General features: G+C 43.6%; 1 protein-coding gene across 4 annotated transcripts in view; it reads right to left on the reverse strand.

The window, feature by feature from the left end:
- Positions 1-4,683: 4,683 nt before the first annotated feature.
- The window catches only part of il34 (interleukin 34), a 60,526-nt gene continuing 50,705 nt past the window's right edge, over positions 4,684-14,504 (reverse strand). For 2 of the 4 annotated variants that reach the window (XM_078401711.1, XM_078401712.1), the window contains exon 7: positions 11,910-12,254. In XM_078401711.1, the coding sequence (XP_078257837.1) occupies positions 12,196-12,254 (59 nt within the window). In that variant the 3' untranslated portion in view covers positions 11,910-12,195. Of the gene's footprint in view, positions 4,764-11,909; positions 12,909-14,504 lie in introns of those variants that run through there. The other 2 variants (XM_078401714.1, XM_078401713.1) reach the window with 2 other exon arrangements.

Here is a 14,504-nt window from a genome sequence, read left to right on the forward strand (position 1 = left end):
GGGTTATGGGGAGAAGGCAGGAACGGGGTACTGATTGAGAATGATCAGCCATGATCACATTGAATGGCGGTGCTGGCTCGAAGGGCCGAATGGCCTCCTCCTGCACCTATTGTCTATTGAGATCTGTGCACACCAGCACTGAAAAGGATTTAACATTGTAGTGAAGGCCAGGTGTGGTACTTGGGAAGGCGCTGTGCAATGGAAGAAACGCAGTAAAAGATGATGGTTTTGAATGATCACAATGTTTGGGATAACCCCACGTACGTCAGAAATGTATTGAACATCCTGTGTGCTCAGCATAATCTCTACAACATTCGGCAAGAATTTCTGGTCAAGGCAAGGAAGTGATCGTCCAAATGTGGAAGATCTTGCCCACTAAGAATGCGCAGGGTCAGTGAAGTGGGCTTTCCGCTTCAACAGGAATTGTAGAACACTTTTGGACGATGTGACATCCAGCAACGATAATGTCAACAAGCTGGCATAGCTACCAATCCAAATGAAGAATTCTGATGGCCAAAAAAACAGGAAGTCAAAATTTTCATCTTTAATTAACACTATGCAGAGAGTAATTAATATTGGAGATATACACATTAATATTCAGATTTAAAAAAAAAAAACAATCTCTAAAATTGGAAAATAAAAATTACAGGATGAAAGAGAATGTAATGATGACAATTTGAAACTTTAATTGGAATTCATTTGCAAGGCAAAGTATTTTCAATTCCCCCATAATGGTTTGTAAGTAGTTGAATTTATACTGTAGTTCTAAAAGTGACAGGGACAAGGACAACTCGTGAATTGTCATCAATATGGGTAAAACTGCTGGGAATACTGTTTGTCAGTCACTGCTTGTGGCGGTAGAAACAGATCACGTTTCAGGCCAATGACATTTCATCAGAACCAGAAAATATTGGAAACGTTTTATGGTGCAGAGATGCTTGGGGTGGAAAGAAAAGAGGGAGGGAATATCTGATATAATGATGGCCAAGAGAGAATAAATACCATGGAAATGTTACGGTCAATACCTTTCTCGTTTTGGTTTTTACCATCACAGGCATTCTCTTTGCCCCACCTCCCCTCACTCTGATTACATTTAAAACAGATTTGATTTCATTGAAAATCAAAAAAACTGCAGATCATGGAGATCTGAAATAAAGACACTTCCCCACTTTCTCTGGTACTTACACTAACGTTTCACTCTTGGCCGTGGGGCAGAACAGCGGGGGGGAGTAGCGGCCAGTGCCCTTCTGCCAGGGGGGACGGTGGGCGAGCTGGGCTGGGGGGGCAGGTTGGTGAGGCTTTGGCAGTGCGCCTCACTCTTCTGATGAAGTCTTCAAATTGAAACATGAAATGCTTCTCTCTCCACAGATACTATCCAACCTGCTGAGTATTTTGTTTTTACATTCAATTTCTAACTTTAACTGTGGTAAGTCAAAAACAAACTAACTGCAGATGCTGGAAATACTCAGCAATCAGGCTGCATCTGTGGGAAGAGAAACAAAGTTAACATTTCATGTTGAAGATCCTTTGTCAGATCCGGGAAAGAGACCAAAGAATCTTGTTAAGCTGCAGGGAGGGTGGGGGAGGAGGCATGTCTCTGTCAGGATAAAACCAGTGATCACAGGAACAAGCTGCAAACAAGGTCAGTGATGTGATGGGAACAGTTAGAGAGTGAGAACACAGACAAAAGAATGTGGTAGTTGTGAAATGTGTAGCAGAAAGATGTGCCTGGCAGGTCAGGCTAGATACGTCTCCCACTCTCAGAGAGAGAAAAAATTAAAGATAAACAGGAAAAAACGAGGAAAAAACACACCATGTCAGCTTTTCCTTTCTCTTTTTAAATTTTTTTAATGTCTTCTTCCCAGTTCTGACGAAGGAACTTCCACCTGAAACATTAACTCAGTTTCTCTTCCCACAAATGTGGCCTGTCCTAATGAGTATTTCCAGCATTTTCTGTTTCTATTTTCCTGTAGTAATGTGTCCAAAATCAATTAATGTTAAATGTTGCGTTTAAAAGGGATAAACGTGAAGCAGTTTATAAGTTCCTAAGTTATAGGTATGCCTGACGTCAGCATAATAGAACATGGAACAGTACAGTACAGGAACAGGTCCTTCTGCCCACAATGTCTGTGTCGTACATGAAGACCATCTGTTACCTACCTGCACTTAATCCATATCCCTCCAACCCTGCATATCCATACGCCTATCTAAAAGTCTCTTAAAAGTCACTGTTTTACTTGCTTCCTCCACCACCCCCAGCAGCACATTCCAGGCACTCCGTAAATAAACCTTGTCCTACACATCTCCTTTAAACTTTGCCCCTGGCATCTTAAAGCTATGCCGTCTAGAATTTGATTTGTTTTCATCCTGGGAAAAAAGTTCTGACTTTCTATCCTATCCATCCTTTCAGTACACTACATTGTAGCCACTTTTATTTCACTGCACATCGTGTATGTGCATGTGACAAATAAACTTGACTTGACTTGACTTGACTTGACTTGTAAACGGCAAAATAAACAGATGAGCAGTTGGAAATTTTCAAAAGAGATCTTTTTTTTAAAAATTACATTTATTCAAATATTTACAATAATATTTATACAACGAACATTAACAAAACACCCACCACCATAATACAAAAATGGCAAGTATTCTTACTGCTAAACATCTACTTACTATAATATAGTCCTGACCCAGGATGCAGTCAATCCCTTGCAGTGCCCAGTGGTCCCAGGACCCCACAATGGTGCCCATGGACAATGTGTGTTCTTTTTCAGAGGGCACCCGGGCATGGACATAACCCTGGAAAAGGAGAAGGCAGTCGGCTTGGGCAGAACCCTTGTCTGCCTGGCACCGTGACAAAAGAGATCTTTATGCTTTTCAAAACCAGTTTGTGCTCACAAGAGGCAAGAATTTTCTATTTCAAGGAACAGCTCTCCAACTATTGATAACATATGTAGTCAGAGACAATGAAAAATAGTTGTAAATCCAAAACATGACGAGAAAAAAGATGACTGGGAGAGATACAAAGAACATCAGAGTTACTAAAAGGAAGCATGCAAAGAATTGTTAGAGGTGGCAAAGGCACCAGAAACATATTCGAGAAAATAGAGTGGACAGGGGAAATGTGAGTTCCTCGGAAAGTGATGGTATTGGCGTTGTAAATGAATATAAGGAAGTGGTGGGCATGTTGAACCAATGTCTAGTGAAAGTAATTAGAGTGGAGGAAGCATTGCCCACACTCAGGGAAGCTAATATTGAATCAGAAAGACTCGCTCTCCACATAACTCAGGTCAACACAATGTAAGTGACCAAAGAGTGACAAATCCTCAGGACTAACTCATTCTTTGCCAAGACTCCAATCTACACCCTTCATGTCTCAGCCCAAAATAATTCATCGCTATCCATCGTTTCGACACCAATCACCTTTCTGTAAGATCTATTTGATGAAATCCACTTGTTATTTTCATGTTATGAGAATTTTGTTTTTTTCAGATATAATTCTTTTTTGTTGTCAATTTTGCTTAAATTGATAATGTTCACTGATTTAATGGCACTGGCATTGCTGTTCCTGGGCTCTCCTCATGCCCACTGATATTGAGTTTTACTGAGTTGAATCTATAGACACTGATGTTTCCTTGAATGTTGGCAATGAGTCAAGAGTGTTTAATTGTCAGATGTACCGGGACAGAGCAATGAAAATTTACTTGCTGCAGTTTTACAGGCACATTATTGCAGCAGCACAACAAATAAATTAACAATAATAATCAACAATACAATAAATGAATAATCAATAGTACAAGGTAACCAGCAATAACAATGCAAAACCCAAGAATGTGGTGTGACAAAAATAAAGTCCATACTAGATCCTGGTTGCTGTAGAATTGTGGTTGGTGTGTACTGTTCAGGGTCTGATGATTGCTGGGAAGAAGCTGCTTTTGAACCTGGGGAGTCACGTTTTTCAGTCTCCTGTTCCTTCGTCTGATGGTAGTAGTGAGATTAGAGCATGGTCAGGGTGGAGTGAATCTTTGATGATGTTAGCTGCCATTTTGAGGCAGCGCCCCCTGTAGATCCATTCAACGGAGGGGATGTCAAAGACTGTGATGGTCTGGGCGATGTCCACCACTTAGTGCAGCCCCCTCATTCCTGGGTGTTTGCGCTACCAAACCAGGGCCTGATGCATCCAATCTGTTTGGTCTCTACCATACATCCATAGAAGTTCAAAAGCATATTCAGCAACATACCGATCTCCACAAACTTCTAAGGAGGTAGAAGTTTTGATGAACCGTCTTTCTGATTGCATCAGTATGCTGGAACCAGACAGGTCTTCAGAGATATGAACTTGAAGCTGTTGACACTCTACACCGCAGTCCTGTTGATGAAAACAGGTTCATGGATCCTCATCTTTCCCTTGATTGAAGTCCACCATCAACTACTTGATCGTGTGAACGTTGGGATCAAGATTCTGGCAGCCTTTAATCAGATTATTATCCTCCCTCTGTACTCTGATTCATTGTTACTTGTTATTTATCCCAACAACAGTGGTATCATTGGTAAATTTAAAGATGGCATTGGAGCTGTGTCTGGCTATACAGTCGTGGGTATAGAGAGAGTAAAGCAAGGGACTGAACACACAGCACTGAGGTGCTCCTGTAGTGATGGTCATTGAGGATTCAATACAACAGTGAGGAATTCTCAGTATAATTGTCTAGATAAGATCTGGAGTATCATATGGCTTTCAGCTCCTTATCAATTGCCAGAGGAAGCTGTAGAGGAGGTACAATTACAATGTTTAAAATACATTTAGACAGGTACATGGAAAGATAACGTTTAGAGGGAAATAGGACTAGCTCAGATAGACATCTTGGTCAAGATGGCTGGGCCAAAGGCTGTATAACTCTCTATGGTTCTCTCTCTCTCTAAGGAAGGGTGTTCTTAGAGAGAGAATCTAGTGAAGAATGACTACTGGTTCCACTGATGGTGGGTTTATTATATAAAGAGCAGACTGGAACTGTTTTCTTTCCAGTTTAAGGGGACATCTCATTGAAACTTCCTAAAGGGCTTGACTGATTTACAATAGACAATAGACAATAGGTATAGGAGGAGGCCATTCGGCCCTTCGAGCCAGCACCGCCATTCAATGTGATCATGGCTGATCATTCTCAATCAGTACCCCGTTCCTGCCTTCTCCCCATACCCCCTGACTCCGCTATCCTTTGAATTGAAGAGGGTGTTTCCCTGGATGAGGAGTCTAGAAATGGAGGGCTTATTTTCAGAATAAGGACCGGCTAATCAGGGCTGAGATGAGACGAGATGTCTTTACTCAGAGGGGGATCCCACGTAATTCTCTACATGGAAGGGCACTGGCTCACTGAGTGCAGTCAAAGCAGAGGTTGGTAGACGTCTGTACGTTATGGGAACTGAGGGATGTGGGGAAAGTGAGTCCAGGTGGCTCCAGAGAGAGGGATTTTTCAGTGCAAGAACACCTGTCTCCTTACATTCTGATTTTGTGAAGCTGAAATTGGCAGCCAGCTTAGGAAATGGGCTTTTAAGCGTATGTCTTGCTTTTATGCAGTCTTTTTCTTTTCACTGTCTCGTAGAATTTATGCAGACTTCAGATGTCCAGGGAGGTAAATGTTTGGCACCATTAGGAAGAAAAGTTACCGTTAATATTTCTGACTATACCAAGTGTTGATCTTCCCACTCACGATGGTGTAGTATTGCAAAGTAATGCTTCAGAAGTGCAGAGGACTTCAGTCCCAGGCATCAGCCTCGTTCACGAACCCTGAACCAAATCGCCCGAATAATATCAGGAGAACAGGTCGCATAAACCAGGAGCAAGAATCGGCTGATCTAATTGTAACCTCAAATCCCAGCAACCTCCACTAACCTTTCACCCATTTACTTGTCAAGAATTTATCTACCTCTACCATCAAAATATTCAAATGTTCTTCCACTGAGTTTTGAAGAGTGTGTTTAAAGCCTCATGACCATCTGAGAGGAAAGCTTTATCTTTAATCTCTGTATTAAATGGCAACCTGTTGTTGTTTACACATTGACCCCCCACCCCCACCCCCCTCCCCAGTTCTCGATTCTCTCCAGAAGAGGACGCATCCTGTCCACATCCACAGTAAAGAATCTTATTTTCTCGTGCGTCTCACTGCCTCACCCCAGCTTGTATTACTTCAGTTACAGAGAATGTGGAGTGATTTGATCAGTGTGTGTAAAATGTTTTAAACGGTGGATGTAGGAACATTTTTCCTTTGCTAAAAAAAAGAAAAATTAGGTGGATTCATCTTAACGTCAGAGTTGGCTGTTCAAGAGTCAAAATTGGGATGGATTTTTCCACACAGTTGTGGAAAACTGGAATTCTCTCCCCCCCAATGGACAGTTCTTGCCTCCAAGAATTAAATGGGTAGTTCTTTGTTGGGTGGGGTTTTCTTGAGACTGATAAATTAATCCGAGGGGATATGGACCATTGAGGATCGAACTGAATGCCACAATAGGCTAGAGGGGTGAAATAGTCTCTTCCATTCCCAATGATGCTGGACAATTTTAAATCATGCCTTTCCCACTGATCAACCGTGTTCAACATCCTGAGTAAACTGCAGGGAATCATGTCTCTGTCCAACGTCTTGTTTTAATTTGTAATGTATATTAAACTGTTGGCAGCAAATGACATACTACAGTCTGCTTGACGTGGCCACTTGCAATTTCTAAATTCAACTAGCGCGCTGTGGTAAAACATTGCATAACCTGACTGCCAAACCAGCAGTTAACCCTAAAGCAGGCAGGCATTTTGGTGTCTTGGCATTCACAAGGACAAGCACAGTGTGAGGTGTGGTGGTTCGTACAAAGACTGGTGCTGCAGCAGGCAGCTCCATTGCAGGGCAACTGACCACCCAGAGCGACTCACTGAGGTGCCACTGTTTGTGCGCTACCCCGGACAGTAAGTCACCCTAAACGGACAGTTACTCCAGAGGGCAAGTTTACCCATTACTCTGGGTGGTGAGTTATTGCGCAAGGTGAGTTTACACCTGCCCTACCCCATGTGCCTTTTACAGAATCCGATGGAAACAGACCGGTAGAAACTGCTGAGACTGGGCACCTTAACAATGATCATGGCCGTTACTCATTAGACTGTCTGAGCGTTAACATACATCCCAACGTATATCCCTCTCTGTGATCTGCAACCATCCACCCTTTGCTGTGATCGGCAACCATCCAACCTGTTACCTGAAAATCTGCTGAGCCAGATTATAACCATACCATGCCTCCCACTGCGATCAAGTGCGAGGGATTATGCTGAACTCCAAGGATTATACCCTCCCAAGGATTATGGCTGATTGAGGACATGGTCATATTCATTGTGAGGCCTGTTATTGCTGGGTTGCTCAGCAGTAAGACAAGATAGCGCCTTGGCACAGCTGGACAGCCACTGCCCCGCAGCACCAAAGAACTGGCTTTAAACCTGATCTCCATTTCCATGTTCTCCCTGTGATCACTTGGGTTTCTTCCGGGTGCTCTGGATTCCCCTTCATCCTGAAGATGTGTAAATTAGAAGGTTAACGGGTCACTATAAACTGGGGCCAGTGTGCAGATGAGAGGTAGAATCTGGGGGAGCTGAGAAGACAAAGAATATTGAAATTGATGTAGGCTTATTGTTCAGTGATCGTTGATGGTCAGCGCGGATTTGTTGGGCCAAAGGGCCTGTTTCTGTGCTGTGTGTCTCTGTGGCAAAAAAATAGTAATCTGTTGGTGGATGGCCAATTCTCTCACAAGCACAGAACACGAGCCAAATTCCCAACTGCTTGCAGCTTTGGGGTTTGGGTGGTGATGGCTTTTGTGGACTATTGGACGTTACTCGTATGAATAATCCAACATGAATTCAATGGACTAATAATGGAGCCAACAGCTAAACCACGTTGAACAGTTGAAGACCCAGTTATTAGAGTTTCATTGTAATTGCAATGGTTGAGCTGGCAGTGCAAAAGAGAATGTTTATTGCCACATTGAAGGTATTTATTCACAAAATGCTGGAGTAACTCAGCGGGTCAGGCAGCATCTCAGGAGAGAAGGAATGGGTGACGTTTCAGGTCGAGACCCTTCTTCAGACTATTTATTGCCACTCTCCTTTTCCGCATGAAATTAGCCTATTCCAGAGAAAAGGCTTTCCCACTGGGAGGTGAAAACAGAAAATTGGATGTGACTTTCTCCCAGTTCTCCCATTGGATGTGACTCAGTCCCAGGGGACCAGAGACTCAGTTGATTAATGCCAGCAACATCCTGTTGCAAGTAGAATAAACCACAAATTCAAGTCAGTTTGCTAATTCATTAAAAATATAAAGATTACTGATAAATGTTTTTCATTGTACACATGACAATAATATATCAACACCAATACCACCTCAGGGTCTGCACGGCAAAAGTGGTGTAAGAGGTGGCCTTTCTCTCTACTGGGTGAGGGGGGGGGGGGGGGGGGGGGGGGGGGGGGGGGGGGGGGGGGGGGGGGAGGGGCAACCAGAGCATCAGAGTCAACTCCCTGCTTGTTCCACGATGACGCTCCAGTCAGCAAGCAGCTAACAGGCATTGTCCTGGTTTACTCTCACGAAGCAGATGTTCAGGCAAACAAGTAAGTGGCTCCAGCGAAGCATCCTGTTTATTAAATATCCCATCCAATTTTACCCCACCAAGTCTCTGACCAACCTCACCTCTGCTCAAGCCTCACAAATCTTTCACTTGCAACTCTGTTGACTTTTTGCTATAAACGCAACACCAACACCGCTGCACGCTTGCCTTCATCACTCAGGGCATTGAGAGCAGGAGTTACAATTGTTGTTGATGAGATCACACTTAGAGTATTGTGTGCATTTCTGGTTGTTCAGCTTTAGGAAGGATGTCATTCGGCTGGAATGGATGCAGAAAAGATTCACGAGGATGTTGTTACTGGGACTGGATAACTTGAGTAATAGGATGAGACTCTTTTCCTTGGAATATAGTGAAGGAGGTTGAGGAGAGACCATATAGAATTTATAAAATCATGAAGGACCTATAAAAGGTTGATGGTGACAGTTTTATTTCCACAGTACACTGGAAGGCATTAAATTGAAGGTAAGAGGTTTAAAAGGAACCAGAGGGACAACTTTTTCACTCAGAGAATGGTGTATATTTGGAACAGGCTGATAGAGGAAGCTGTAGCGTTAGGTACAATGACTCTGTGGGATAGGTTATACAGGCATTTGGATGAGCAAGCGCTGATTAGGGAGAGTCAGCATGGTTTTGTACGTGGGAGGTAGTATCTCACAAATCAGATTGATTTTTTTGAAGACGTGACTAAAAAGGTCGATGAGGGCAGAGCTGTAGATGTGGTGTACATGGATTTCAGTAAGGCATTCCACAAGGTTCTGCATGGTGGGCTGCTCTAGAAGATTAGATCACATGGGGTCCAAGGAGAGATGGCTGAATGGATAGCAAATTGGCTCCATGGAAGGAAGCAGAGGGTGATGGTAGAAGGTTGCTTCTTGGACTGGAGGCCTGTGACTAGTGGGGTGCCTCAGGGTTGTGCTGGGCCCATTACTGTTTGTCATCTACATCAATGATTTGGATGAGAATATACAGGGCAAGATTAGCAAGTTTGCTGATGATACAAAAGTGAGTGGTTTTGCAGATAGTGAAGATCGTTGTGAAAGATTGCAGCAGAATCAGGATCGATTGGCCAGGTGGGCGGAGGAATGGTTGATGGAATTTATTACAGAGAAGTGTGAGGTGTTAAATTTTGGGATGTCAGACAAGGGCAAGATCTACACAATAAATGGTAGGCCTCTGGATAGTGTAGAGCAGAGGGATCTAGGAGTACAGGTGCATGGTTCCTTGAAGGTCGAATCGCAGATAGATCAGGTGGTCAAAAAGGGTCTTGGCATTTGGACCTTCATCAGTTATTGAGTATTGAGTATAGAACTTGGGAGGTCATGTTGCAGTTGTATAAGACGTTGGTGAGACTGCATGTAGAATATTGTGTTCAGATCAGGGCACCATGTTATAGGAAAGATATTGTCAAGCTTGAACGGGTTCAGAAAAGATTTACGAGGATGGTGCCAAGACTAGAGGGTGTGAGCTATAGAGAGAGGTTGAGTAGGGTGGGTCTCCATTCCATGGAGTGCAGGAAGATGGGGGGGGGGGGGGGATCTTATAGAGGTGTACAAAATCATGAGAGGAATAGATCAGGTAGATGCACAGTCTCTTGCCCAGAGTAGGGGAATCGAGGACCAGAGGACATAGGTTCAATGTGAAAGATAAAAGATTCAATAGGAATCCGAAGGGGACATTTTTCACACAAAGGGTGGTGGGTGCATGGAACAAGCCAGAGGAGGTAGTTGAGGCTGGGACTATCCTATTTTTCAAAAGACAGTTAGACAGGTACATGGTTAGGACAGGTTTGAAGGGATATGGACCAAGCGCAGGCAAGTGGGACTAATATAGCTGGACATTGTCGGCTGGTGTGGGCAAGTTGGGCCAAAGGACCTGTTTCCACACCGACTCTATGACAGTATTTAAAAGACACTTGAACAGGTACATGGGTCGAAAAGGGAGGGATATGAGTCAAATGCAGGCAAATGGGACTGTTCATGTCCTGAACAGCATGAACGAGTTGGGCCAAAAGGCCTGTTTTATGCTCTAAAATTCTACAACATTGTAGCCAAGGTGCATTCCTCAACGTGGACAGGTGAGAGGGTTCTGACTCCTCAATGTGGACAGGTGAGAGGGTTCTGACTCCTCAACGTGGACAGGTGAGAGGGTTCTGACTCCTCAATGTGGACAGGTGAGAGGGTTCTGACTCCTCAACGTGGACAGGTGAGAGGGTTCTGACTCCTCAATGTGGACAGGTGAGAGGGTTCTGACTCCTCAATGTGGACAGGTGAGAGGGTTCTGACTCCTCAACGTGGACAGGTGAGAGGGTTCTGACTCCAGTTTGCAAAGTGCTCAAGGTTTCAAACAGCATTTGCTAATTGATTCAGTTCTGTGCAAGCCTTGGATAGCAGACAAGGAACACTGAGTTGAGATCTCAGACGAATCTGCACGTCAGGAATTCAAAGAAAAACAATCCATTTAGTTTCAATAACTGAAGATATGTAAAGAAGCTGTATCGGTAAGTGAAGAGTCAGTTTGTCTGCTGCCGCTTGCATTTTAACCGTTAATATACATCCACAGTTTGAGACAAATGTGCGGATAGGCAGCCTGTGTCAACAATCCTCATCTGCACCTATTCTTTGGAAGGGGTGAGTGCTAATCGTTGTGCACTCACCTGTCTTCTACCTGCTTGGCTGTTTATGTGACCAGGTACTGGATGACAACTGCAGGGTGTATACAGACACTACTTAAACATCATCAACACCCTCTTGTGCCTCACCAGGAAGCCTCATGAAGCTGTATGGCCACAGACTTCACCTAGTGATGGATACCACAAGCAAGGGTCCAGTCAGGGTGACTCTGGAGAGGGAGCACGAGCTATTCACTGGCTCTCTGGAGACCTTCTGCGAGCGGTGGGACCACTGGAGTATATCCTGGACAAGGATGTACATTTGTAAATACTGGAATTGCAAATATGGTAAATAAATCCTTTAAAGAACAGAGGATAGTCAGCAGTCTTAGAGTTACCAACACTGACAATAGATATCTGCCTAGCAATGCTACCTGTGGTTGTATATCTGAACATGCTTCATGCATTGTGCGGGAATGTGCCCATTCACTCCTGCCCTTGAGAATAAGGGGTGATCACTTGATCCACTGCTGTCCCTCTAGTTCCAGATTTAGACCCAATAAAGATGAGGGAACAACAATATATTTCCCAGTCAGAATGGTGTGCAAGGACATGGTTTGAGGGAAGATGGGATTCAGCCATTGTTATTTCCCACAAGAGTGTATAGTTTTTTATTCATATCTAAATGTAATAAGTACACAACGTGGCTGTGCAAACAGCCTGTAGTCACAGCATTGTATGGGATAGAAGACATTAGAAGCATTCAGACATTTATTAGTCAGTAGACGACCTGATCACCAAGTGTTGGTGGGAAGATTATATTGAATGACCTTTTTAACAAGGCAGTGAAATGAGCAGAGAATATCTTCAAGTCCCAGACACCAAGGACAATCCATTATAGTAGAACCAATGAACATTTGTGCTTCTGGCATTAAAATCATTCATTTCCATGGAAGCTCCACGCAATGGGTTTGAAGTGGCCGAGGTAACCAATGTTGTGCTGGGTAACAAAATAACAACAAAATGTCTTAGAGGCAATTTACTGGCAATATTTGCTTCAAGTGGTTCATCATTTTCTCCGCTGTGCACTTTTCTCCCAATATTTGATTGGGTAAAGGTCCTTCACCAACTATCAAGCACCAGTCTTCAACCCATGCCCTCCACCATGGTTGTGCTCAGTGTCCGTGTCCATGTCCATACAAGTCTTTAATATCACTCATTCACAGAGCACCATTCCTTGGTCTCCTCCTTCATGCTGTGTGCTGTAATGATTCTGGTCATGATACCAAATCGGATGTATTGGTTTGTGAGTGATTAGGAGGGCAAAGAGAGGGTGGGACTATCAAACTTGGTGCTTCTAGTATACGGACAGAGAAACTCACAGGAGGTTTGCCCATGTCAAATACTCATAAAAGAAAGAAAGCAAAAGAGCTGGGGGTGAGGGTGGGGAAGGAGTTAGCAAACTGGTCACCATCATCCACTGGTCTTTGTCCATAAGTCCATTTTGATTCTTCAACCAGTGGCAACCTAGTCCTGCATCTCTACGCATGAGGACCTGGGTGAGAGCAGGTTTAACTATCTCGGATGCTTCTGATGTCAACAAGGGATTGTAAACCTGAAAGAGTTGGGGGCCTGAGTCAAGGAACCCAATTGCCTAAAATAAAACACGGAAACAAAAAGTTGTTTATCAGACTGCGTCAGCACAACGGATGTTCCCGAAGTCTCAGCTCATGTGTCCAACAGTTTCTTCTAAGCCAGTAACAAAGACAAAACCACGGCTGGAAGCTGCCCTGTTAAATACGCAGCATGTTAGCCCATCACTCAACAGCAGCTCGCTCACTCTACACCGAGAGTAGTGTCTGAAAACCCAAGCTGGCTCCTCAAGATGTTCCAGCAAGAAAATGTCTGTTAACTCAGCGCAGATCCCATCATGTTTCTGAAGAGCCAGAGAATTCTCCCCAGTGTTTATCCTTCACCCAACATCAGTCATACAACATGGAAACATGCCATTCAGCTAACCATGTCCACACTGACCAATGGATACTCACCAAAATAATACTATCTTCCAGACTTAGCTCCTAGCCGTCCAAGCCTGGGCGATTCACCTAAACACTTCTAAATGCCACACTGAAAGAAAATGGTAGGGTGCTAAGGAATGTTGATGAACAGCGATTTAAGTCTATGGTTGCCTGAAAGTGGCAACACAGATAAATATGGTGGTGAAGAAGGTATATGACATACTTCCCTTAATAGGTAGGGGGACAGAATATGATCGTTTGGACATCATGTTGCAAATTTACAATGCATGGTGAAGCTGCACCTGGAGTGTCATATGAATTTCTCGTCATAACACCATATGAAGAATGTAGTTGTACTGGAGAGAATGCAGGAGATTCATCAGATGTTGCCTGGATTCGAGGACTTTACAATGGGGAGATTGGAGAGGCTGAGATAGTTTTCCCTGGAGTGGAGGAGGCTCGGGAGTTACCCAAACAGAAGTACAGAGGATTAGGAGAGGCACATATAAAGGGTGCATAATCAGAATCTTTTTGTCGGGGTAGAGGTATATTTAAAAAAAATCACTGGACACAGGTGAGGGATTTTAAAGGGAGCACATTTTTTAATACAAAGAATAGCCGATGACTTGAATGCACTCCTAAATGACATGTAAATGGGCACTTGAAGGGGCAAGTCTGAGAAAGATACAGACTTGAAGACATAAGGAACTGCAGATGCTGGTTTCCAAAAATATAACACAAAGTGCTGGAGTAACTCAGCAGGTCAGGCAGCATCGTTGACTACATGGTGCTGCATGGTAGGTGCAATTTAGGAAGGGTTCTATCCATGTTCTCCAGAGATGTTGCATGACCTGCTAAGCTAGTCCAGCACTATGTCTTTTTTTTTAAAGTTACAGACTTAATGTGGGCAAATGGGATTAGTTTAGATGAGTAAAAAGATCAACATGGACATGCTGGGCCAAAGGGTCAGTTTCTGTGCTGTTCGACCCTATGGCTCTACGTACACTTCCTGGCCCCAGCAATAGAAACCGCAGAATGTCCCACTCTGTGGTCTATTTCAGAATGTTCTATATTCATCCATCACTAAAGTTCACACATTTTCAGATTTACCATCCCAAAGGTTTCTTTGCCAGTCTTGTCAACCCCTTCCCATGGCTGGGTGCTTTATCTCGCCATTGTTCAAGAATATAGTTAACTCTGGTTTCTTCACCACAGTTGGAGCTATAGTATAT

The sequence above is a fragment of the Rhinoraja longicauda genome, chromosome 6 (genome assembly GCF_053455715.1).
Source record: "Rhinoraja longicauda isolate Sanriku21f chromosome 6, sRhiLon1.1, whole genome shotgun sequence".
NCBI lineage: Eukaryota > Metazoa > Chordata > Chondrichthyes > Rajiformes > Arhynchobatidae > Rhinoraja > Rhinoraja longicauda.